The 26,253-nt window shown below is 44.7% G+C and overlaps 1 protein-coding gene across 4 annotated transcripts in view; it reads left to right on the forward strand.

Annotated features, from left to right (window-relative positions):
- The window catches only part of FAN1 (FANCD2 and FANCI associated nuclease 1), a 72,303-nt gene that overhangs the window by 4,611 nt on the left and 41,439 nt on the right, over positions 1-26,253 (forward strand). For all 4 annotated transcript variants that reach the window (XM_073586891.1, XM_073586888.1, XM_073586889.1 and 1 more), the window contains exons 3-10: positions 2,432-2,572; positions 14,596-14,797; positions 14,895-15,128; positions 22,222-22,353; positions 22,486-22,594; positions 24,682-24,801; positions 25,400-25,564; positions 25,915-26,080. In XM_073586891.1, the coding sequence (XP_073442992.1) occupies positions 2,432-2,572; positions 14,596-14,797; positions 14,895-15,128; positions 22,222-22,353; positions 22,486-22,594; positions 24,682-24,801; positions 25,400-25,564; positions 25,915-26,080 (1,269 nt within the window). The remainder of the gene's footprint in view (positions 1-2,431; positions 2,573-14,595; positions 14,798-14,894; positions 15,129-22,221; positions 22,354-22,485; positions 22,595-24,681; positions 24,802-25,399; positions 25,565-25,914; positions 26,081-26,253) is intronic.

Genomic DNA, 26,253 nt, shown 5'->3' on the forward strand with positions numbered 1-26,253 from the left:
GCAGATAAACTCTAAATCAAGAAGATTTTGAGGCTGTCGCTTGGCAACTCGGAGCTTTAACTCCCTCCATAAGTTTTCTATGGGATTAAGGTCTGGAGGCTGGCTAAGCCACTCCATGACCTTAATGTGCTTCTTTTTGAGCCACTCCTTTGTTGCCTTGGCTGTATGTTGTAGGTCATTGTCTAGCTGGAAGACCCAGCCATGTCGCATTTTTAATGTCCTGGCGGAGGGAAGGAGATTGTCACTCAGGATTTTACGGCACTTGGCTCCATCCATTCTCCCATTGATGCAGTGAAGTAGTCCTGTGCCCTTAGCAGAGAAACACCCCCAAAACATAATGTTTCCACCTCCATGCTTGACAGTGGGAACGGTGTTCTTTGAGTCATGAGCAGCATTTCTCCTCCAAATACAGTGAAATGGGTTAATGCCAAAAAGCTCATCTAACCACAGCACCTTCTCTCAATCACTCACAGAATCATCCAGGTGTTCATTGGCAAACTTCAGACGGGCTTGCACATGTGCCTTCTTGAGCAGGGGGACCTTGCGGGCACTGCAGGATTTTAAACCTTTACGGTGTAATGTTTTACCAATGGTTTTCTTCGTGACTGTGGTCACAGCTACCTTGAGACCATTAACAAGTCCCCCCCCATGTAGTTTTAGGCTGATCTCTCACTTTCCTCATGATCAAGGATACCCCACGAGGTGAGATTTTGCGTGGTGCCCCAGATCGATGTCGATTGACAGTCATTTTGTATTTCTGCCATTTTCTTATTATTGTACCAACAGTTGTCTCCTCTCCCAGCATCTTACTTAGGCTGTGTTCACACACAGCGTTTTTTTTTAGCGTTTTTTTTAGCGTTTTCACTAAAACCGCTAAAAATAAACTTCCCAGTAATTTCTCTGCATTTTGCCTTTTTCTGCACATTGATGCGTTTTTTTACCGCGAAAAAAACGCATCACGGTAAAAAACGCAGCATGCTCATTAATTTTGCGGATTTTTCCGCGTTTTTGGCTTCTTCCATGCGTTTTGAAACCGCTGCGGAAAAAAACGCATCAAAACCGCACAAAAACCACCGCGGAAAAATAGGTGCGGTTTCTGGGAAGGGAGTCAGGTTTTTGAGCAGAAATTTTCTGCAACGTGTGCACTTAGACTTATAGTTTTGTAGCCCTTTCCAGCTTTGTGCAAGTCTATGATCTTGTCCTTGCCATCCTTAAGGCCCTGTCACACTAAGCAAGATCGCTAGCGAGATCACTGCTGAGTCATTAGTTTTGTGACGTTATAGCGATCTCACAGGCGAGATCGCTATGTTTGACAGTGAGCAGCGACCAGCCCCCCTGCCAGGTATCGCTGATCGTGCCCAAAATGTCTGGACATTTTTTTGGTCGCTCATGTCCCGCAGCGTCGCTTGTATCGTCACGTTTGACACCTAGCCTAACGACCTCGTTAGCGACTCACAATCAAGATAAAGGCGTGGATTTGCGTTCCCGTTTCCACGCCTCCCTCTGCTCCGATTGGTGGTCACTACAGCGTCCGGTGAACGCTAATAGGACACCGCTGATCGCAACTAGGTTCTGCTAGACAAAATACTACGTGTTCAGGAACAATGAAATGAAGTGCTAGTGTGTCAACTTCTTTTAAATGCAGGGTCGCCAATCAGGACGCGGTAGCGTCCACCAATCAGAGCACAGAGGGCGTGAAAAAAGGGAGCGCAATCCAAGCCTGTGTAAATACTGCCTCACATAGTACATCCCTCATCGAGGTGTGAATCGTCAATGGAACACGCAATGTGACAGGGTCCCAACGACCACCGACATCGTTACAAAGGTCGCTATTATGGCACGTGACACGCTAGGTCGTTGGATAGATCGGACTGTTTGACATCTCAATAGTGATCACATAACGATGCGGCAACGATCCCTGTCATGTCGTATCGCTGTCGGGATCGTTGTAGCGTCGCTAGGTGTGATGGGAGCTTTAGAAAGCTCTTTGGTCTTGCCCATGTTGTAAAGATTAGAATCTGACTGAGTCTGCAGACAGAAGTCTTTTATAAAGGTGACTATGTAAGACAGCTGTCTTTAATGCAGGTAACGAGTTGATTAGGAGCGTCTTAACTGGTCTGTAGGAGCCAGAACTCTTAATGGTTGGTAGGGGATCAAATACTTATTTTTCACTGCAAAATCCAAATAAATTTCTCATATAATTTATACAATGTGATTTTTCTGGATTTTATTTTTGATATTCTATCTCTCAATGTTAAAATTAACCTACCCTTAAAATTATAGACTGTTCATGTCTTTGTCAGTGGGCAAACTTACAAAATCAGCAAGGGATCAAATACTTATTTCCCCCAGTGTATAGTATATAGTTTTATACTGTATTTTTCAGTGGTGCCTTCAATTATGTCATTGCTTTCTTTTGTATATGTTAAAGCCGGAGGACAGAAGCTGTATGTTCGTCTGTTCCAACGCAAGCGGAATTGGATAAAAGTGAGAAAGTTGGAATACACAGAAATTGGCTCTGATTTGAATCCCTTCATTGAAGAGCTGAGTCGGCACGGTTTTCTACAGACTGGTATGATATTATTTGTAGTGTTTCTTTCTTTTCCATCTATAGGCGATCATAAGAGACTGTCTCCATTTCTTCCAAACTCGCTGCTTGTCTGAAAAGTTGTTATATATTTATTTCCATACAGTGACATGTATGCGACTCGATGGGGCTTTAGTAGTTTCACCACGATGGTTGCTGTCATGCTTCAAAAACACAAACTCTTCACATGAAGAAGGCTATTGCGAGATTTCTGTACATTGAGGCCATCTGGGGTTCATAGGGTGCAGCAATGTGTACATCCACTTAAAGAGGACCTGTCACAGGTCAGAATAGACCAGTTGGTGCTACTGTTTTTTTCATGCTGCCCTCTAGAGTATCAAGTTTTCGTTCTTTTAAAATCCGCCATCCAGAGATATGGGCCTTGTTAGTGCAAATGTTTATGGTCTTTACCAAGGCAGCGTTGCTCCAAGAATTCTTCATGGGGGGGGGGGTGTATTTAGGCTGCTCTGCATATTACTCTGTGAGCATCACGCCCTTGGTAAAGACCAAAAAAAGCCCCTATCTCTGGAAACGTATGGCAGGTGAAGAGAAGAATTGAACTACTCAGTAGGTAGCGGAATAAAATAATGGAAAAAACTGAAAAATGTTGGTCCGTAACAGGTCCTCGTTAATGAACTGAGTGCTGGAGGACACACTGACCGTCAGCTAAGTCTCTCCACGGAGAATCTCTGTTCACGGCAGAGAAGCCAATAGAAAGTACCATAACATGACAGTACAACTAAAAAGACTCATTTCTCGTTCGCCTTATTGGGGGACACAGAGACCATGGGGTGTATGCTGCTGCCACTAGGAGGCTGACACTATGCACAAAAAAAGGTTAGCTCCTCCTCCGCAGTATACACCCCACCAACCGGCAGGAATTTCCTCAGTTTAGCTTAGTGTCAGTAGGAGGTGGACACGGGTCTTTCATTAGACCCATATCTACCTCGTCGTGCGTCGTTCCTTTTCAGGGTCCCGGAGGGATACAGAGTGAATAGTCACATCTGTAGTCCCACAAGAGACTATGAGTACGGCGTGTACTGCCACCCCGTATCCTCATAGCTCTCCACAGCAGGACCAGGAGCTTTGCACAGGTGCGTGCCAGCTATATGGATGGTCCTTGCTCCCCCGCCTCCCACCCACTCGCCTACCAGAGCCTGTCGGTCGGACGAGGCGCGGACACTGGGAAAATAGACTCAGACAGCGTTGAATTTACAAGGTACCTTTATTGAAGACACCACTGGAGGATTCTTCGGAGCGGCACAGGGCAGTGCCGCAGGGTCCTCAGCTGCCTGCGCCTCCCGGCAGCCGCCGCACTTTCTGTTGCGCCACATGCCAGGCCCCGGCTGCGGCGCGGGCCTTGTCCCCCCCACCCGCCGCCGCCGCCGCCCTCCTCATTCTATCCTGAGGGCTTTTTTCGGGCGGCGGTTTCTTCTTGGGTGGCCGTGGCAGCGCTGCAGGACTTCCGCGCTGACAGGCGGCCGCCGATACTAATTTAGTCCCTGGCTTCATTTCGGGCCTACTCGGCCGTCGCGGCCACGGCCCCCGCCCTCTGTTATAGGCGGGCTGCTCTCCCGCCTGTTCTAGGACCACCCACCCTCCTATTCTGTAGCTGGGCAGCGGGCGGTCTTCTCTCTGGGTCAGGCGGCTAGCTCCGCCCTTCTTCTTCTCTCCTTAACCGCGCTTTCCTTTTACCTCAGGCTGCCGCCATCTTTGCAGCCTGTCAGCCTGACGCCTTGGAAGACACCGGGCAGCGGAAAGGGGTTCCTCGTTATCCTCTACTGCGGCCATGCATCTCAGACGAGCTGGGCACATCGCCTTTCGGGCCACCGGACTGTGAGTAGCTCTGCAACTGCAGACTGACACCCTCCTCTGCCTTCTTTCCCTCAACCTTCCGGCATCTCCTCGGGGTTCTTTCTCCCGGAATGTGCCCGTCCGCCAGCACAGAGAACTTTCTCACTCCCCTCGGTTTAGACTGCAATTCAGCCCGATGCCGTCCAGGAACCATCTATTGCGCCACATGAGTGTGGACCCCCCCCATTCCTGGCTAGGCCTCTTTATCACAATCAGTGGCGGACCTCACCAGGGTGTCTGTCCCTAGTGGCCGTTCTTGATAAGTTGCCCCTGGACACTTCCGCAAGGTCCAGCAGGTCGCAAGGGGTTCCATCTGAGCCAGCCAGCAGAAGCCGCAAAAGACCCAGGCAGGATCTCCGGCCGGAATCCTCTCCTGGCCTGGTCTCTCCACATTGTCCTTCCCAGCAGTCGCCTTCCCGTGCCTCCTCACCCGAGTCAGGTGAAGCGTTCTCGAATGCGTCATCCGAAGAGATTTTAGAGCTGGATTCGGACCATGACGCGGACATGAAGGTTTCGGTACAGAACCTCATTGCTGCGATTTACCACACCTTCGAAATACAGACTCCCCTGCGAAACGCTCGGATCAGGAGGTTTCGTTCAGACGGGCAGTAACACCTTCCAGAGTCTTCACCTCCCACTCTGAGATTGGCAAGATGCTTACCAGGGAGAGAGAGAAAATCTGACCAGACGCTTTCAAAGAGGGAAGTGTCTCGGCGTGCTCTATCCATTTTCAAAAGAGCTCACCGACAACTGGTCGGCTTCCTCCTCTGTAGACGCACCCGTGTCCAGACTATCATATCAACAAGGTCCTTCCGATTTCAGGTGTGACGTCGCTAAAGGATTCTAATGGCAGAATTATAGAATCCCTAGCAAAGTCAGTATTCGAAGCGGCGGCGCTAAGCCCAGCCTTTGCTTCATCTTGGGTAGCAAAGGCCATAGCTACTTGGGCGGAGGATCTCCGCAAGGGCATCCTAGATAAAGCCCAACCGGAGCAATAGGCCAAACTGGCTAACCAGATCTCCCATGCAGGGGATTATCTGCTCTCTGCCTCCTTGGATGCCGCGTTTTGGGCGGCTCAGACGTCCAGCAACGTGATGACAATCCGGCGTACAATTTGGCTCAAGGCTTGGCAGGCGGATTTGTCTTCAAAGAGTCCCTTACCAATCTGCCTTTTCAGGGAGTGCGTCTCTTTGGATCCCAGCTGGACCAGATTATTAGGGACACCACTGGAGGCACAAGTTCCCTCCTTCCTCAGTCCAAGCCTTGTAGGCCTCCGCTAAGGCGTCAGTTTCGGCCCTTTCGGTCTACCAACAGAGGCCGCAGGCACGCCAGGATAGAAAGAAGGTCTCCTTCAGACCCACTCCCTCCTGGCGATCTCACTCATCCCAGGGCAGATCCTCCAGGTCCAGATCTGGTTGGTCCACAGCAGCATGACTATCAAGGAAGTCCTGAGGGTCCTTCCCAACTGGGCGGTCGACTCCTTTTCTACAGAGACGTCTGGCTTGCCTCAGTAGAGGACGCTTGGGTCAGGGAAGTTGTATCCCCAGGATACAAGATAGTTTGTTTCTCGTCCCCGGGATCGTTTCTTCGAGTCCATCCAAAAGACCCTGCCTTAGTCCGGGTTTCTTCGCATCCATCACCTCTCTCCTCAGTTCCGGGGTGATTTTGTCCGCTCCCGAATCAGAACGTTTCACAGGGTTTTATTCAAACCTGTTTGTAGTGTGGAAAAAAGATGGTGCAGTTCGTCCCATCCTGGATCTCAAGTTACTGAACAACAGGGTCCGATTGCGTCATTTCAGGATGGAGTCTCTTCGGTCGGTAATCGCTTCCATGGAGGCGCAGGAGTTCATGTGTTCAATAGACATTCAAGATGCCTATCTACATGTTCCCATCTTTCCCGGGCATCAGAGATTCCTGCGTTTTGCGATTCACCAGGACCACTACCAGTTCGTTGCACTGCCGTTTCGGTCTCGCCACCGCACCCAGAGTTTTTACAAAGATCATGGCGGCGTTGATGGCCTTGTTGAGGATGAGAGGTCTCGTTCTTTTTCCGTACCTCGACGACATTCTGATCAAAGCTCCGTCTTTTCACCAGGCTCGCCAAAATCTTACCATCGTCCTCTACACCCTGTCCAATTTTGGGTGGCTCGTCAACAAAAAGAAGTCCTGCCTTGTTCCGACACAACGTCTGGTGTTTCTGGGCCTATTGTTCGACACTCGTCGATCGACGGTTTTTCTCCCAGAGGAGAAGATAGTTTCTCTGCAGCGAGATGTACGGTCGCTGCAGATCACACGACTTCCATCTCTCCGAACAACCATGAAAGTTCTAGGAAGGATGGTGGCGTTGACAGAAGCGATTCCCTTTGCTCAATTTCACTCCAGACCCCTCCAACAGGCCATCTTGTCTCGGTGGAACAGGTCTGTTCTTTCCCTGGATCGTCCAATTCGCCTTTCATACCAGGTCAGGCAGTCCCTCATTTGGTGGCGGACGTCACCTCTCATTGCCCTAGGACGGTCATTCCTTCTCATTCACTGGCAGATTGTGACAACGGATGCCAGCCTCCTCGGCTGGGGGGGCAATATTTCGCAATCACACTGTTCAGGGTCGGTGGTCGAATAGAGACAGCTCTGCCGATCAACGTCATCGAGATACGGGCGATCTATCTGTCTCTCGTTCACTGGGAGAGACTTCTCAGGGGCCTGCCAATCCATATTCAGACAGACTGCCACAGCGGTGGCAGATATCAACCACCAGTGGGGGACACGGAGTGCCTCAGCCCTAGCGGAAGTGTCCAAAATTCTTCACTCGGCAGAGGTTTCAGTTCCACCAATATCCGCGGTGCACATTCCCGGCATGGACAACTGGGCTGCCGATTTTCTCAGCCGCGGGAGTCCCGCGGCGGGAGAGTGGTCCTTACATCCGGATGTATTTCATCAACTTTGCCGTCGTTCGGGAACTCCGGACGTTGACCTGCTGGCGTCTCGCCTCAACAGGAAAGTCCCACAGTTTGTATCCAGGGCTCGAGATCCTCTCGCCAGGGGCGCCGATGCTCTGACCATTCCTTGGTCTTAGTTCGAGCTCCCCTACCTGTTCCCTCCCCTTCCCCTTCTTCCCAAGCTGTTGAAGAAAATCAAAGCAGAAGGAAGTCCAGTCATCCTCATCGCCCCGAAATGGCCCAGAAGGTCTTGGTTCGCGGACATCGTCAACCTTCTCGCGGACTCCTCCTGGAAGGTTCCAGACAGGGCAGATCTGCGGTCTCAGGGCCCGATTTGCCACCTCAATTCTCGGCCGCCCAATTTGACGGCGTGGCTATTGAGTCCAATGTTTTGAAGCGATCAGGTTATTCATACCATGATCTGGGCCAGAAAGCCTATTTCACTTGGTGTGAGGCCAATAACATTCCGCCCATGTCATTTTCTCCCCTTTCTGTTCTGGCGTTTCTTCAGGCAGGCCTTGATGCGGGCCTTGCCCTCAGCTCTTTAAAAGGTCAAGTCTCGGCGCTATCCATTTTGTTCCAGAACACACTGGCCTCCCGTCCTCGGGTCAAGACCTTCCTTCAGGGAGTGGCTCATGCGGCTCCTCCTACCGTGCGCCCGTACATCCATTGGATCTTAATCTGGTTCTCGAGGTTCTGCAAGGTCCTCCCTTTGAACCTCTCAGGGAAGTTTCCCTATCCTTTCATGGAAAGTAGCCTTCCTAGTAGCCGTCACCTCCATCCGGCGCGTGTCGGATTTGGCAGCCATTTCTTGTCGTTCCCTTTTCTTGGTGCTCCACCAGGACAAGGTAGTTCTACGGACTCCGCCTTCTTTCCTTCCTAAGGTGGTGTCCACTTTCCACCTGGATGAGGATATTGTTCTCCCGTCCTTTGTCCGGGTCCAACTCACCCTCGGGAGCGCTCCTTGAACAAGCTGGACTTGGTCAGGGCAAAGAAGGTCTACCTAGCTAGAACGACTCGTTTGAGGGAGTCAGACTCTCTTTTCATCATTCCAGATGGGGCGCGGAAAGGTCAGCCAGCCTCCAAAGCTACTATTGCTCGCTGGATCAGGTCGGCAATTTTGGAGGCCTACCGGATCAAGCATCGAGTGGCCCCTCAGGGAATTAGAGCTCACTCTACCCGGGTAGTGGGTGCCTCCTGGGCGGTGCGCCACAGAGCTTCCGCGCTGCAACTTTGCGAAGCTGCAACCTGGTCATCTGTTCACACGTTTGTGACATTCTAGAAGGTCCACACCTACGCTTTCAGCGGAGGCCAGCCTAGGTAGAAGGATCCTGCAGGCAGCGGTGGTGAGTCCACTGGCCTGATGGAAGTTTGTTTCCCACCCCAGAGACTGCTTTGGGACGTCCCATGGTCTCTGTGTCCCCCAATAAGGCGAACGAGAAAACAGGATTTTTGGGTTGCTTACCGTAAAATCCGTTTCTCGGAGCCTTCATTGGGGGACACAGCACCCTCCCATGTTCTACAACTCCTGTTCTTATGTTGTTGGTTATTTACAGTTGAGTTGTCTGTTCTGTTTCAATCTATTCTGTTACTTCTCCTACTGCTTTCTCACTAACTGAGGAAATTCCTGCCGGTTGGTGGGGTGTATACTGCGGAGGAGGAGCTAACCTTTTTTTGTGCATAGTGTCAGCCTCCTAGTGGCAGCAGCATACACCCCATTGTCTCTGTGTCCCCCAATGAAGGCTCCGAGAAACAGATTTTACAGTAAGCAACCCAAAAATCCTGTTTTTACAAGTAAAGTCAGAAGCCACTATACGTCAGCTGCCAGATGGAGGAGATTGATTCTGAACCTTTTGATACATCTGGAAAAATGGTAAAAATGTATTTTTGTTTATGCTAGAAACACTAAATTGCCCTCAATAGTCATTAAATGTCTTTTAAAATTAATAGTATTCTTGGAATAATCGTTTAAAACAATGAATAATTGAATTAGGGTATCCTCTTTTCTAACTTGAGAAGGGGCACATTTATGAGGATAAAAGTACATCTAGAACATAATATACACAGCACAAATAATGAGCACATACTGAATGTAGCAAATACTATACATCAACTTCAAGGAAGATTTAAATAAATCACTATGTGAAATAGGTGACATATATCTGAGTGGATGACCGGTAGACCATTCGGAAGATTGGTAGAAACCAAAGAGAGAAACCCTATCTAATAGGGAAAAACGTGGAACAATTGGTATAGGGATAAAAAGTACCTTTATGAAGCAAAATGAATTCCCCAATTTTTAGCTAAATGAGCTGTAATATTCATAGAATCATAGAATCGTAGAGTTGGAAGGGACCTCCTGGGCCATCTGGTCCAACCCCCTGCTCATAGCAGGATTCGCTAAATCATCCCAGTCAGATGTCTGTCCAGCCTCTGTTTGAAGACTTCCATTGAAGGAGAACTCGCCACTTCTCGTGGCAGCCTGTTCCACTCATTGATCACTCCAACTGTCAAAAAGTTTTTTTCTAATATCTAATCTGTGTCTCCTCCCATTCAGTTTCATCCCATTGCTTCTAGTCTTTTCTTGTGCAAATGAGAATAAAGTTGATCCTTCTACAATGTGACAGCCCTTTAGATATTTGTAGACAGCTATTAAGTCTCCTCTCAGTCTTCTCTTTTGCAAACTAAACATTCCCAAATCCTGCAACCTTTCCTCATAAGACAGGGTTTGCAGACCGGCCACCATTCTGGTCGCTCTTTTCTGAACTTGCTCCAGTTTGTTGATGTCTTTTTTAAAATGTGGTGCCCAAAACTGGACACAATATTCCAGATGAGGTCTGACCAAAGAGGAGTAGAGGGAAATAATGACTTCACGTGATCTAGACTGTATGCTTCTGTTAATACATCTAGAATTGCATTTGCCTTTTTTGCTGCTGCATCACACTGTTGACTCATATTCAGTCTGTGATCTATTAGTATACCCAAGTCTTTTTCACATGTGCTGTCACTTAGCCCTATTCCTCCCATTCTGTATATGTTTTTTTCATTTTTATTGCCCAGATGTAGTACTTTGCATTTCTCCCTGTTAAAAACCATTCTGTTAGTTGCTGCCCACTTCTAAAGTTTATTTAAATCTTTTTGAATCTTCTCTCTCTCTTCTCTAGTATTAGCGATCCCTCCTAGCTTTGTGTCATCAGCAAATTTAATCAGTTTACCCTCAATTCCTTCATCTAAATCGTTGATAAAGATGTTGAACAATACAGGGCCCAGGACAGAGCCCTGTGGTACCCCACTTGAGACATTCTTCCAACTGGATGTGCAGCCATTTACGACCACTCTTTGGGTCCGATCACTAAGCCAGTTATGAATCCACCTAACAGTTACCTTGTCCATTCCATACTTAGTCATTTTTTCAATAAGGATTGTATGAGAGACTTTGTCAAATGCTTTGCTGAAGTCAAGATATACTATATCTACAGCATTTCCTTGATCCACCCAATCAGTGATACCGTCATAGAAGGAAATTAAGTTAGTCTGACATGACTTATTAGTTACAAACCCATGCTGACTCTGTTTAATCACTTCATTCTTATCCAGGTATTGACATACATGTTGTTTAATAATTTGTTCAAAGATCTTTCCAGGTATAGAAGTCAGACTCACCGGCCTATAGTTGCCTGGGTCCACCTTCTTCCCCTTTTTGAAGATGGGAACAACATTTGCTCTTCTCCAGTCTTCTGGCACTTCTCCTGTTCTCCAAGAATTTTCAAAGATTATGGAGAGGGGTTCAAAAATTTCTTCTATTATCTCCTTCAGTACTCTGGGGTGTAATTCATCTGGACCTGGAGACTTGAATTCATTTAGGTTAGCTAAGTGTTTCCTCACTATCTTTCTGTTTATAGATATATCCTGGATTCTTCTATTCCCTTAATAGGACAGTGAATAACAGTTGATGTTACATTTCCTTTCTGAGAGAAAACAGATGCAAAATAGGAATTTAAAAGTTCAGCCTTCTCAACATCCTGTCTTACCATTATTTCATTTTCATCCTGTAAAAATCCTATAGCATCTTTGACTTTTCTTTTACTTTTGACATATCCCCAAAATCCTTTATTATTGCTTTTGACATCTCTTGCAAGCCTCAATTCATTTTCAGCTTTAGATAATCTGATTTGTGCCCTGCAGGTTCTGCAGACAGCATTATATTCTTCTTTAGATATGCCTCCATCTTTCCATTTTATAAACTTTTTTTTCTTCCTTTTTAGCATGTGCTTAAGTTCTGTGTTCATCCATCCTGGTTTTCTTAAATGCTTCCTATTCTTCCCTCTTTTCGGAATTGTTGAAAAATGAAATTCTCAAAGCACAATTGTTAAAATTTCCCATCCTTCCTGGACATTTTTGTCCTTAAGGATTTCGAGCCATTGGATCCCTCCAATTCTATTTCTGAATCCCTTAAAATCTGCCTTTCTGAAATCTAACCTTGACGTCTGAGTCTTCACAGGTCTTCCTCATCTAGTTATCCAGAATTCTAAAATAGCATGGTCGCTACCTCCTAGGGTCCCAGCCACTTTTACCTCCTCAACCATTTCCTCACTGTTTATAAGGATTAGATCAAAGACAGCAGATTCCCTTGTTTTCTCCCCTACCTTTTGGAAGATAAAGTTGTCAGCAAGAGAGGATAAGAATTTCCTTGACCTGTTAGTTTTGCCTGAGAGAGATTCCCAACAAATGTCTGGATAGTTGAAATCTCCCATGACAACTATGTCATATTTTTTGGAGAACTTGGCCATTTGATGCATAAAGAGTTCATTCATATCTTCAGCTTGCACAGGCGGCCTGTAGTAAATGCCTACAATGGTGTCCTTTCCATTGTTCTGTCCTTGTATTCTTACCCAAACAGTTTCCACAGAACTCCCAGTCTCTGAAGCTTTAATCTCTGTGCAGATATACGCGTTTCTAACATACAATGCGACACCCCCTCCTCGTTTATCAAGTCTGTTTCTTGCAAATAAGTTGTATCCTTCTAGTCTTGTATTCCAATCATGTGTATCGTCCCACCAAGTTTCAGTGATTCCAATGACATCATATTTCTTTTCCTGTGTTAGTAGTTCCAATTCTCCTTGTTTGTTGCCCATGCTTTGTGCATTAGTATAGAAACATTTTAGTTTGTGATTGGTTTCTCTTTCTCCAATATTTTTATTAATTAGATTCTTTCGTCTTTGTTCTTCCTTTCCACTTCTAATAGCAGAGTTCTCAATAGCATTTGTCAGGTGTATGGCTTTTTCTGGTCTTTTGCTTCCCTTCCCATGTTGTTCTAGTTTAAAGCTCTCCTTACAAGTGTAGCAAGGCGACTTCCAAATACATGCTTTCCAGTCTTCGTAAGGTGCACCCCATCTCTAGCAAGTAGTCCATCGTATAAGTAATTCACTCCGTGATCCAGAAATCCAAATCGTTGCTGACGGCACCATCGACGTAGCCAGTTGTTCACCTGCAGAATCTTATTCCACCTCCTTGTTCCATGGCCATCCACTGGGAGGATGGAAGAGAAGACTACCTGTGCTCCCAGTTCTTTCACTTTCTTGCCTAAGTCTTCAAAGTCTCTGCAGATCGTTTCCAGGTCGTTTCTTGCCGTGTCATTTGTCCCCACATGTAGTAGCAGGAATGGGTAGTCATCTGTAGGTCTGAAGAGTCCTGATATCGTGTCAGACACATCTTTAATTTTTGCCCCTGGAAGACAGCACATTTCTCTTGAAGTTATATCCGGTCTGCAGATAGCGGCCTCTGTTCCTCTCAACAGGGAATCCCCCATGACCACCACTCTCCGTTTCTTCTTCACAACATTTTTCTTTCTCCATCCAGGAGGACTCTGAAGGCGTACAAGGTTGCTGTTTGTTGGCAAAGTCTTATACTGATGTATTTCTTCATCGTTTTCCTGCGTGAGAGCCTGGTACTGGTTCCTGAGCAGTATGGGTGCTGACTGCCTCCTGATCCTCCTGCTTCTCTGGGTCACATGTCTCCATTCCTCTGTTTCTTCAGGTGCACTTCGAATTTCTTCTCTTTCTGTAACATGAAGAGATAATTCTGCTCTGTCTAAGAACTCTTCACCTTCCTTAATGATCTTCAACGTAGCTAACCTCTCTTCGAGATTTTGCAACTTTTCCTCCAACAGGGACACAAGCTTGCATTTGTGGCATGTGAAGTTTGGCTTTTCCACTGGTAAGTCTGTGAACATGTAGCAAGAAATGCAGTGATCGTTGAACTCGCGGAGACTCTTCACTTATCCCAGAAGGCACTGGGAATATGCAAATGATCTCCTCAAGACTCTTTCCCTGGTTTTCCGATTTCCTCTTTTCAGCTGCAACGGCCAAAACCCAGTTATCGTTGAGCTCGCGGAGACTCTTCACTTATCCCAGAAGGCACTGGGAATATGCAAATGATCTCCTCAAGACTCTTCCCCTGGTTTTCCGATTTCCTCTTTTCAGCTGCAACGGCCAAAACCCAGTGATCGTTGAGCTCAGCAGATAATTGTGATTATGATCATATTCTGACTTATTTAACAACCCCTATGAAAGGTCCCCAACATCCTAAATAAAAAAAAAAGCACACTTCCCTCCTGGACTGGTGCTGCTCCTCCGATATAAGTACTCCCCTGGAGATCTTGTGACATTGATTGCAGTATTCATGTGACATAAAGGTCTAAGGGGTAAGGTCTCTACTTTTGGAGCGTGACATAACTGACATGCCAGTGTAAGGAGACTTATAGGCGATGCAATGCTGTTCTGCGAAATTAAATATGCAAATTTCCTATTCTGAAGGGAAAATGACTTTAACTCTAGCGCCACTGTTTGGAAGTAGCATCCTAAAAGTCAATTTCGACCCTTTACCGAGCTAGCATGTGACCCAAGCATTTTGGGGAATGCGGGAGGTAGGTGTGCTTTATTTTTATCGTGTGAAGTATATGGGAGTCATTTAAAAGGAGATGTCCAGTAGTAGACAACCCCTTTAACATTTCTTTCCTTAATTTATTCATTAAAATATACCTTACCTTCTGTACACTGTGCAGGTAACAAGTAATTCAAGCTCATGAAATAGGATTAATTGAAGGATCCAGAAGAGTAATTACAATTGGAAACTTTTTATTTTTTAACTTGCGTTTCCCTTAAATGTGTGTAGATGCATTTTTTCATCTTCACTGTACTTCATTTGTTTTTTCTGTAGACAGTGACTTGGAGGAGATTTCTGAAGCACTCGATCTTCTATCTGCACCAGAGCTAAAGAATTTGGCAAAATCTTTTCACCTTGCAAATCCTAATGCCCAAAAGCAACAACTTGTGGATGAATTCCTAAAGCTTTCCAGACAACGATCAATCTTCGGCATGAGCAAGAATCGGTCCAGCATTGGAGCTGCCATTCTTAAAAAGTAAATGCTTTTCTCATTTTATTGTAAAACGAGTCCTTGGTTTGTTGTTGTGCATTTACCCTTTTATGTACTTTTTGGTTTATTTTGTTAATTACAGAGCCAAGGATGCGGCTGGGAGAGCCGTCCGGGTCTGCAAAGGTCCCAGGGCTGTATTCTCTAGAGTTCTGCTCCTGTTCTCTCTGACCCAGTCTATGGAGGTAGAGGAAGCTGCTAGTGGAGGTCAGACATTGCTCTCCACCGTTCTCATGGTTAACATGGGGCGCATGACATTCCCACAGTACACCGTCCAGAGGAGTACCAGGATATTCCAGGACAGAGAAGATCTTATAAGGTAAGCTTCTAGCAACGACTGTCATAAATGATCACACGGCCACTGTCATTTCATAGATGTCCGGATATAAAAAGTTAAAGGGGATGTCCAGTGATGATTGGTGGATGTTCCATTGACTGAACCTGCACCAATCGACAGATCAAGTAACTTTTATCCCCGTTAAAAAAATCATAGAATCGTAGAGTTGGAAGGGACCTCCTGGGCCATCTGGTCCAACCCCCTGCTCTCAGTCTTCTCTCCTCTCAGTCTTCTCTTTTGCAAGCTAAACATTCCCAAATCCTGCAACCTTTCCTCATAAGACAGGGTTTGCAGACCAGTCACCATTCTGGTCGCTCTTTTCTGAACTTGCTCCAGTTTGTTGGTGTCTTTTTTTTTTTTTTAAATGTGGTGCCCAAAACTGGACACAGTATTCCAGATGAGGTCTGACCAAAGAGGAGTAGAGGGCAATAATGACTTCACGTGATCTAGACGTTATTCTTCTGTTAATACATCCTAGAATTGCATTTGCCTTTTTTGCTGCTGCATCAAACTGTTGGCTCATATTCAGTCTGTGATCTATTAGTATACCCAAGTCTTTTTCACATGTGCTGTTGCTTAGCCCTATTCCTCCCATTCTGTATATGCTTTTTTCATTTTTATTGCCCAGATGTAGTACTTTGCATTTTTCCCTGTTAAAAACCATTCTATTAGTTGCTGCCCACTGCTCCAGTTTATTTATATCTTTTTGAATCTTCTCTCTTTCTTCTCTAGTATTAGCTATCCCTCCTGGCTTTGTGTCATCAGCAAATTTAATCAGTTTACCCTCAATTCCTTCATCTAAATCGTTGATAAAGATGTTGAACAATACAGGGCCCAGGACAGAGCCCTGTGGTATCCCACTTGAGACATTCTTCCAACTGGATGTGCAGCCATTTACGACCACTCTTTGGGTCCGATCACTAAGCCAGTTATGAATCCACCTAACAGTTGCCTTGTCCATTCCATACTTAGTCATTTTTTCAATAAGCATTGTGCGATGTTATGATTGAGTCACCGAGGAGGAAAAAACAAAACACAAGCTCAGCCCAGAAAATCAGAGAGGTTGGAAACTAGCGGATTGCAGACCCCTAATCCTATCACACAACTAGCAGTAGCCGTGGAGTGTTCCTACGGTGATCCTAGACACCTCGTCACAGCCGGAGATCTAAATAAGCCTAAAGAAAGAAAAGGGAAAAACTGACTGCCCTAGAGCAGACCCTAAAGCAATAGGCAGCCCCCAACATATAATGACGGTGAAGCAAGATGAAAACACTAACACAGATAGAAAGATAGGTTGAGCAATCGATGGGGCCCAAGCTAACTAAAAAGGACAGGACAGAAAAGCTGCTGTCTGCAATCCGAGAACACCCTGCTAAAAAATATTACCAACACAACTGATAAGCAAACAGGACCCTGAAGTCACTAGACTTCAAACCCTATATCAGCACTAAGAATATTCTGAAAGCAGAGCAAAAGAGAACACTGAACAAGGAATAAGAATCCAGCACACCCCCGGCCGGGGATGGCTGAACTCAAAAAACAAAGTAAACAAAACCAAAACTAATAAGGTAAATAGCAGAGCAAAAACTTATCTTTAGGAAGCAGGAATCAGACTGGTCTCCAAGAGTCCAGCAGAGAAATCACCAGCCACTCAGAAGGGCGTCAGCTGCCTTATGTCCAGTCTGCAGTTCCTGTTACCCAGTCACAATCCACCTGATCAGGTGTTTGATTTCTTTCATCCAAATCAGCCTCACTACCTTCCTTCACCAGAAGAGGGAGATCCTCAGACACAAAAGGTGAATGAACAGATGAGCTCACAGCAGTGCGAGATACTTTGTCAAATGCTTTGCTGAAGTCAAGATATACTATATCTACAGCATTTCCCTGATCCACCCAATCAGTGATTCTGTCATAGAAGGAAATTAAGTTTGTCTGACATGACTTATTAGCTACAAACCCATGTTGGCTCTGTTTAATCACTTCATTCTTATCCAGGTACTTAAATACATGTTGTTTAATAATTTGTTCAAAGATCTTTCCTGGTATAGAAGTCAGACTCACTGGCCTATAGTTGCCTGGGTCCACCTTCTTCCCCTTTTTGAAGATAGGAACAACATTTGCACTTCTCCAGTCTTCTGGGACTTCTCCTGTTCTCCACGAATTTTCAAAGATTATGGAGAGTGGTTCAAAAATTTCTTCTGCTATCTCCTTCAGTACTCTGGGGTGTAATTCATCTGGACCTGGAGACTTGAATTCATTTATGTTAGCTAAGTGTTTCCTCACTATATTTCTGTGTGTATATGTATATATATATATATATATATATATATATATATATATATATATATATATATATATATATATCTCCTGGAGTCTTCTATTCCCTTAATAGGACAGTGAAGAATAGTTGATGTTACATTTCCTTTCTGAGAGAAAACAGATGCAAAGTAGGAATTTAAATGCTCGGCCTTCTCAACATCCTGTCTTACCATTTCATCATTTTCATCCTGTAAAAATCCTATGGCATCTTTGACTTTTCTTTTACTTTTGACATATCCCCAAAATCCTTTATTATTGCTTTTGACGTCTCTTGCAAGCCTCAATTCATTGTCCGCTTTAGATAATATGATTTGTGCCCTGCAAGTTCTGCAGAGAGCATTATATTCTTCTTTAGATATGCCTCCCTCTTTCCATTTTATAAACATTTCTTTCTTCCTTTTTAGCATGTGCTTAAGTTCTGTGTTCATCCATACTGGTTTCCTTAAATGCTTCCTATTCTTCCCTCTTTTCGGAATTGTTGAAAAATGAAATTCTCAAAGCACAATTGTTAAAATTTCCCATCCTTCCTGGACATTTTTGTCCTTAAGGATTTCGAGTCATTGGATCCCTCCAATTCTATTTCTGAATCCCTTAAAATCTGCCTTTCTGAAATCTAACCTTGACGTCTGAGTCTTCACAGGTCTTCCTCATCTAGTTATCCAGAATTCTAAAATAGCATGGTCGCTACCTCCTAGGGTCCCAGCCACTTTTACCTCCTCAACCATTTCCTCCCTGTTCAAGGTTGCAGTTCCCCTTGTTTCCTCCCCTACCTTTTGGAAGGTGAAGTTGTCAGCAAGAGAGGATAAGAATTTCCTTGACCTGTTATGAAGGGGCAATTCAAACACACGTCTGCGGCACCATTCATTTCCTATGGGGCTGTTGGAAAAAGCCGAAACCAGCCGTATGGGTCCGTATGTGTCCATACATATTCTGGCTGATAACCGGTTCATGCGGCATTATGTGAACACCCTATTTATTATATTGATGGCTGCATCGGACAATACAAGCAATTGTTATACACCTTTCGTGTCTCCCCTATTTCCTCATAGATTGTAAGCTTGCGAGCAGGGCCCTGATTCCTCTTCGTATCTGTTCATTTACGTGATTGTTATTCTGTAATGTCTTTATTTTCAGTACAAGTCCCCTCTAAAAGGTAAAGTGGTGCAGAATATGATGGCGCTATAGAAATATTATTATAATGCAGCATCGGTTGAGCATGCGCACTGCTGCTCTATTCTAACAAAGATAAAAGTTTCACCAGACAATCCCATTAATGAATATTGTTCAATGAATCATTAAAAATGGCTTGTATCAAACCAGGACATACAGAATATTGCCCGAGGCTCGGCATAGAAGACCACATATGCTGTAGACAGACCTCAGCGGGCACATGCTGTACATGCTGGCATCACCAGTTGGGCTACTAGCTTGATGCAGAATTCAGGTGCTAGCCACCACATCATTGCTATTGGCCCAGGACATAAGATACATCTCCCCTGAAGTAAGAGAAAGGAAAAAAATAATCTATCTTATTATTTCTTCTGGCACCGTCCCCTTACTGCCATGTGACGTACTGTCCCGTCCATGTGCCCTGGGACTTAATTCCCAGGGACCGGATAGTACGTCACAGCGATTAGCGGCGCCCACATGGTGAGCGCCGCTGATCGCGGCCGGGTGTCAGCTGATTATCACAGCTGACACCCGGCACAATGTGTCAGGGGCGGTCACGGACCGCCCCCGACACGTTAACCCCTTGCACACCGCAATCAAACACGATCGCGGTGTACCGGGGGTTAAAGGGAAGCATCGGCAGCGCTGCTGCGGGGGGCTCTATCCCTGCAGGTCCCCGAATCCAAGATGGCGTCGGGGACCTTCGGGGGCCTGCAGGTAGCTGGCTTCCTCATGCCTGCAAAGCGCAGGCAAGGAGGAAGCCTGTGTAGTGCCTGTGATGTGAAAGATCAGCGATCTGTCACAGGACAGTGATGTCCCACCTGGGACAATGTACTGTAATAAAGTAAAAAAAAAAAAAGTGTAAAAATAATTTTAAAAAAATCGCTAAATAAATAATAAAAAAAAAAAATTCCCTAATTCATTTTTTGGAAATAAAAAAAAAAAACCAAAACAATAAAAGTACACATTTGGTATCACCACGTCCGTAACGACCTGCCCTATAAAACTGTCCCATTAGTTAACCCCTCTAGCGAACCCCTTAAAAAATAAAAAACGAAGCAAAAAATAATCATTTATTATCATACCGCCGAACAAAAAGTGCAATAACGCGCAATCAAAAAGACGCATATAAATATCCATGGTACCGCTGAAAACGTCATCTTGTCCCGCAAAAAACGAGCTGCCACACAGCATCATCAGCGAAAAAATTAAGTTATAGCTTGCAGAATAAAACGATGCAAAAATCATTATTTTTTATATAAAATGGTTTTCATTGCATAAAAGCGTCAAAACATAAAAAAAGACCTAAATGAGGTATCGCTGTAACCGTACTGACCCGAAGAATAAAACCGCTTTATCAATTTTACCGCAGGCGAAACGGTGTAAACGCACCCCCCAAAAGAAATTCATGAAACGCTGGTTTTTGTTCATTCTGCGTCCCAAAAATCGGAATAAAAAGCGATCAAAAAATGTCACGTGCCCGAAAATGATACCAATAAAAACGTCAGCTCGTCCCGCAAAAAATAAGACCTCACATGACTCGGTGGGTCAAAATACGGAAAAATTATAGCTCTCAATATGTGGTGATGCAAAAACTATTTTTACAATAAAAAGCGTCTTTTAGCGTATGACAGCTGCCAAAAATAAAAACCTGCCATAAATAGTAAATCAATCCCCCCGTTATCACCCCCTTAGTTAGGGAAAAATAATAAAATTAAAAGAAAATGTATTTATTTCCATTTTCCCATTAGGGCTAGGGTTAGGGGTGTGTTGGGGTTAGGGTTGGAGTTAGAATTGGGGGTTTCCACTGTTTGGGCACATCAGGTGCTCTCCAAATGCAACATGGCGTCTGATCTCAATTCCAGCCAATTCTGCGTTGGAAAAGTCAAATGGTGCTCCTTCCCTTCCAAGCTCTGCCATGCGCCCAAACAGTGTTTTAGCCCCACATATAGGGTATCAGCCTACTCAGGACAAATTGCATAACAACTTTTGGGGTCCAATTTCTCCTGTTACACTTAGGAAAATAAAAATTGGGGGAAAAAATATCATTTTTGTAGAAAAAAATGATTTTTTTATTTTCACGCCCGGGAGTTATAAACTTCTGTGAAGCACTGGGGGGTTCAAAGTTCTCACCACACATCTAGATAAGTTCCTTGGGGGGTCTAGTTTCCAAAATGGTGTCATTTGTGGGGGGTTTCCACTGTTTTGGTACATCAGAGGTTTTCCAATCGTGACATGATGTCCGATCTCAATTCCAGCCAAAAAAGTCAAATGGCGCTGCTTCCCTTCTGAGCTCTGCCATGCACCCAAATAGTCGTTTACCCCCACATATGGGGTATCAGCGTACTCAGGACAAATTGCACAATAACTTTTAGGGTCCTGTTACCCTTGGAAAAATAAAAATTGGGGGTGAAAAGATCATTTTTGTGGAAAAAATATGATTTTTTAATTGTACCGCTGTACGTTATAAACTTCTGTGAAGCCCTTGTGGATTCAAAGTTCTTACCACACATCTGGATAAGTTCCTTGGGGGGTCTAGTTTCCAAAATGGTGTCACTTGTGGGGGGTTTCCACTGTTTAGGTACATCAGGGGCTCTCCAAACGTGACATGGCGTCCGATCTGAATTCCAGCCAATTTTGCATTGAAAAAGTCAAACAACGCTCCTTCCATTCTGAGCTCTGCCATGTGCCGAAACAGTGGTTCCCCCCCCCCACATATCAGGTATCAGCGTACTCAGGACAAATTGCACAATAACTTTTGCAGTCCAATTTCTCCTGTTACCCTTGGTAAAATAAAAAAAAAATTGAACCTGAAGTATTTTTTTTGTGAAAAAAGTTAAATGTTCATTTTTTTTAAAATATTCAAAAAATTCCTGTCACGCACCTGAAGGGTTAATAAACTTTTTGAATGTGGTTTTGAGCACCTTAAGGGGTGCAGTTTTTAGAATGGTGTCACTTTTGAGTATTTTTTATCATATAGACCCCTCAAAGTGACTTCAAATGTGATGTGGTCCGTAAAAATATAATATGGTGTTGCAAAAATGAGAAATCGCTGATCAACTTTTAACCCTTATAACTTCCTAACAAAAAAAAATTTTGGTTCCAAAATTGTGCTGATGTAATGTAAACATGTGGGAAATGTTACTTATTAAGTTTTTTGTGTGCCGTATCTCTGTGATTTAAGGGCATAAAAGTTCAAAGTTGGAAAATTGCGAAATTTTAAAAATTTTCGCCAAATTTCCGTTTTTCTCACAAACGCAAGTTTATATGAGTGAAATTTTACCACTAACATGAATTACAATATGTCACAAGAAAACAGTGTCAGAATCACCGGTATCCATGGAAACGTTTCAGAGTTATTACCTCATAAAGGGACAGTGGTCAGAATTGTAAAAATTGGCCCAGTCATGAATGTGCAAACCACCCTTGGTGGTTAAGGGGTTATTTGAAATGGTGTTTACCGTGTTACCAGTACGCTACAGGCTCTTCTGTTTGGTGTCACAGTCCTGTATATAGAAATGTAGGCAGCGATTTTGACATCTTGTTCTTGCAGTATAATGTACCAGTGTGTTCCGACTTTCCATAGATACGAATCTGCAATGCACAAGCTGGTAGATATTGTCATCACTATGACCAATGGGCACTGGAAGGAAGCACAACTGATGTTTGAAAGTGCCAGGGAGGACTGGGATCAGCTGAAGAATGAGCAGAGCCTCCGGTATGGTGTGCACGAGCTCTGACTATTGGTGGGATTGGTGTGGGTAGCAGTTATACGTATTCTGAAGGCAGGGACCATTACTGGATTTAGTGTTGGATTATGTGATAGACCTTCCATGTGTTCACTCTATAGGTACCACACAGAGCTGCCATTGTATCTGCGCTGCTTTACTGTCGGCTGGGTGTATACAAGGATCCTATCTCGAGGAGTGGAAATCCTGCAGAGATTACATCATTATGAGGTACGAAGTTCTCTGACGTTTAAAGCTGGAGTCACACATAGCGACTTACCAGCCATCCCGACAACGATATCAAAGTGTCAGGATCGCTGGTAAGTCGCTATGTGATCGCTGGTGAGCTGTCAAACAGACAGCTTCACCAGCGATCAGCACAGCGATGCCGAGCTCCCGGCATCGCTGTGTTCATTAGCGCTGATGCCATATCCCTGTAAAAAAAATAGAATTAAAATAAAAAATGTTGTTCTCACCTTCCGACGTCCCGCGCAGCCATCCTGCCTCTCTGCACGCTCCGATCCCAGTAATCCTTTGCGAGAATGACCGCGAGAATGTCACGGTCTCGCGGCAGCGCGACGTCTCGCGGTCATTCGTGCAAAGGATCACTGGGACTGGGAGCTTGGAGAGAGGCAGGATGGCTGCGCGGGACGTCGGAAGGTGAGAATAACAATATTTTTTTTTTATTATTTTTTACAGCTGATCGCTGGTCTCCCGCCTGTCACACGCAGCGATGCGTGCTGGCCAGCGAGAGAACAGCGACAAAAAATATGTCCAGAGGTTTCTTGCAGCGATACCGGCAGGGGGGCCAGTCGCTGATCGCTGTCACATCCAGTGATCTCGCTGGTGAGATCGCTGTTACGTCACAAAAGTTGTGACTCAGCAGCGATCTCGCTAGCGAGATTGCTATGTGTGACTCCCGCTTAATCCTGTGTTTGTCACTTGGTCTGTTCTTGTGACTCTTGGGGAGCAGTTAGATGGCCATCTACATTGGAGCGAGATAGGAAAGCAGTGCACCGGCATGAGCGTGACATCTTCATGTACTTCTATGCAGCTGTCTCGCTCGGGTAAGGGACAGTTCACACAGCCATGTGTAATGTGCTAGTGCTGTCTGATGGCCCAAAGAATGACACTTGTGTATTCACACATCCATGAAAATCAGGGATCCAAAAAAACCTCAGAACGTGTCCTATAGAGATGTGATGTTCAGGATCAGAATAGGACGTACAACTAACAGCCATTTGCACGGATGTGTAAAGGCAGGCAATGTAATTCAATAGAGGAGTGCAGATGGGCAATTTTTTTTTTTTTTTTTTTTTTTTTTAATTTATTTATAATTATTATTCCACAGTCGGAATCTGTGCACTAATTTCTTCTGTGTGTTGAGTGACACTCGCGCATTCAAGTATAGAGTTGCGTAGGAAACAAAGTATCTCGGACAGATCTTCCTTAGGTTGCGTGTTCGTTGATATTTAAGAGCAGAAATATCATGAAGGAGATACTTTCCTCTTTTGCATAGTAGTCAGGCAGCAGAATGGTGTCCATTGCTTTGATTGGAAAAACAATTCTTCATGCAGTGTGATATTCTCCTCATCAAGTATGAGGGAAACTGTAACATGGGCTCTGGTGTGAACGGAGGCTTACTTCCAGCCTTACTTACAACCATTTTCGATTGTGCTTTTTATTTTTGAATATTACATATTTGTCTTCACTTCAGAGGTTTGTCTGTAGTTACAAAACATAAATATTTTCTCCCACACCTGTATGTGGGTTGTGTGCGGTATTGCGGCTCAGCTTTGACTTCAGAGGCGTCTACCTGCAATACCAGTCGGTGGGGTATTGTTTTTAGTAGCCAAAGTATTTTAGTCCTTCATAACCACTTCACAATAAGGTAAATGTAGAACTGAACAGGCATATAACTGGTATGTGCCAAGATTAGAATTTACCACCGAAACATTGGATAGGGGATAACTAACTTCCCAATCGCAGGTGGTCCTACCACTAGAACCCCCAGCAATTCTGAGAAAAGAGCATGTGCACCTTAGCTTCATTCATTCTCAGTGGGAGTGTCAGAGACAGCTGGGTCCAACTCCAATGGTCTCCTTGAGAATAAATAGAGGTGCACATGCTCCAGCTAAGGATCGGAGGGGGTTCCAGCGGTTGTACCCTTAGCGATGGTGACGTGTCCCCTTAACCGTAGTATAGGAAATAACTTCTAAGCTTAGGACATACCCTTTAATTATGTAACCAGAACTTATATATGCTTAGTATGGAACATGTTGGAACATTTTCTCTATTTTTTTTTTTTTGTATTGCAGGAAGCTGTTCAATTACTACAAACACTTTTGTCCCAAACTGTTTACTGCTCAGACAGTAGGGGGCGCTGGTGGGATCGACTTGCATTGAATTTGCATCAGCATCTGAAGCTCACTCAGAAGGTAACTACTGTATACTTGTGCTATATACTGACATTATATACTCGTGTAAATCTGAATCCTAGCTGTCACCCCTACAATGTGCAAATACTGGAGACTAAATAATGGTAGAGTAACACGATTGTTCCTCCATCTCATAATCTCTTGATGTATTAAGCTATACAAATAATGTTCTGCTCTCTTATCTCCAGTCTGCTAATCTGGAAACTGCAGAATAATCTGAAATTCATCCCCATATTTGTGTATATTCGCACATACCCAGGAGGGTACGGCTGCCCACCGCTGCACAGGCCTCATGGGGCATATGCCTTCAGAGCTGGCACTGTGGATCCATTATACATGTTACATGCCATGTAGATAAACCACATTGTGTAGCTGTGATCAGCAGTTTTATGAAGCGTGTTGATTTGGGGAATAATACCACGTAATGGCAGATGTGGCTGCACCGTGAACCACGCAAATCTAAGAACCAGCCAAGTTCTTTAAGATTAGCTGTGAATAAGAACCCGGGTTAAGTATGAACTGGAGAAGTAATGTAAGCTTGTGTGTGTTGTGGGTATTACTGGTTTATAATTGTGATACTCCTACCTATTGTTTTTAGGCAATCACCTGTATTTTGGAGGGCTTGTCAGATCCTTGTGTGCGGACAGGCCATCAGCTGTCCCTGTACCAACGAGCCGTGAGAATGAGGGACGCTCCAAGCTGCAAGAAGTTTCGCAATATGTTAAATAAACTTTCCGAGATCAATGTAGAAGATGTCACACACGTGAGCTTTACGTGGACCGTTTCTGAGAGGCTTGAGGGCATAATAGTGGGGCAAACTTTGGGGCAGGAGTCAATTCTATAAAACTTGATGGTTTTTTGAAGACTGGCATGGCTGCCTGCGCACCACGCTGAGAGGTCACCACCTGGAGGTGCGGAGCCGACTCCTACTGGAGAGTCAGGTTGTTTAGAAGATGCTTAGGTGCAGTTTAGCTCATGTTTTAATTGCTCATCCCTCGGAGGTCATCTGAATTAGATATTTAGGGTTAACATCTTCCAAGAAAATATTCTGATTAGAAAATGTACAATTTTTTATAAAATATATAAGGAAGATGTTTATTTTTTGATGAACAGGTAACCATCAAAGGCAAGATGTATCCTCAAATTGGTATGGGAAAATCTGTGTTCCTGATGGAGAACCTAACGGAGGAGGATGGAGGTGAAATATCTCTTTCCACAGTCATGTGTTCAGTTGAAGAGCTGGCATTGGCACATTATAGAGAGCTCGGCTTTGACCAAGGTCTGTGGACATGGAACAAATCTTGTATCTTCTATTGTATTTTACATCTAAATGTAGTATTGAAGATTTTACTCTAAAATTACATGGGAAGCAAATCCCTTGGGCCGGGGTCACACTTGCGAGAAACTCACACGAGTCTCGCATCTCAATACCCAGCACTGCCACCGGCACTC

Source organism: Dendrobates tinctorius, unplaced genomic scaffold (assembly GCF_039654945.1).
Source record: "Dendrobates tinctorius isolate UK_male_01 unplaced genomic scaffold, ASM3965494v1 ptg000097l, whole genome shotgun sequence".
NCBI classification, from domain to species: Eukaryota; Metazoa; Chordata; class Amphibia; order Anura; family Dendrobatidae; genus Dendrobates; species Dendrobates tinctorius.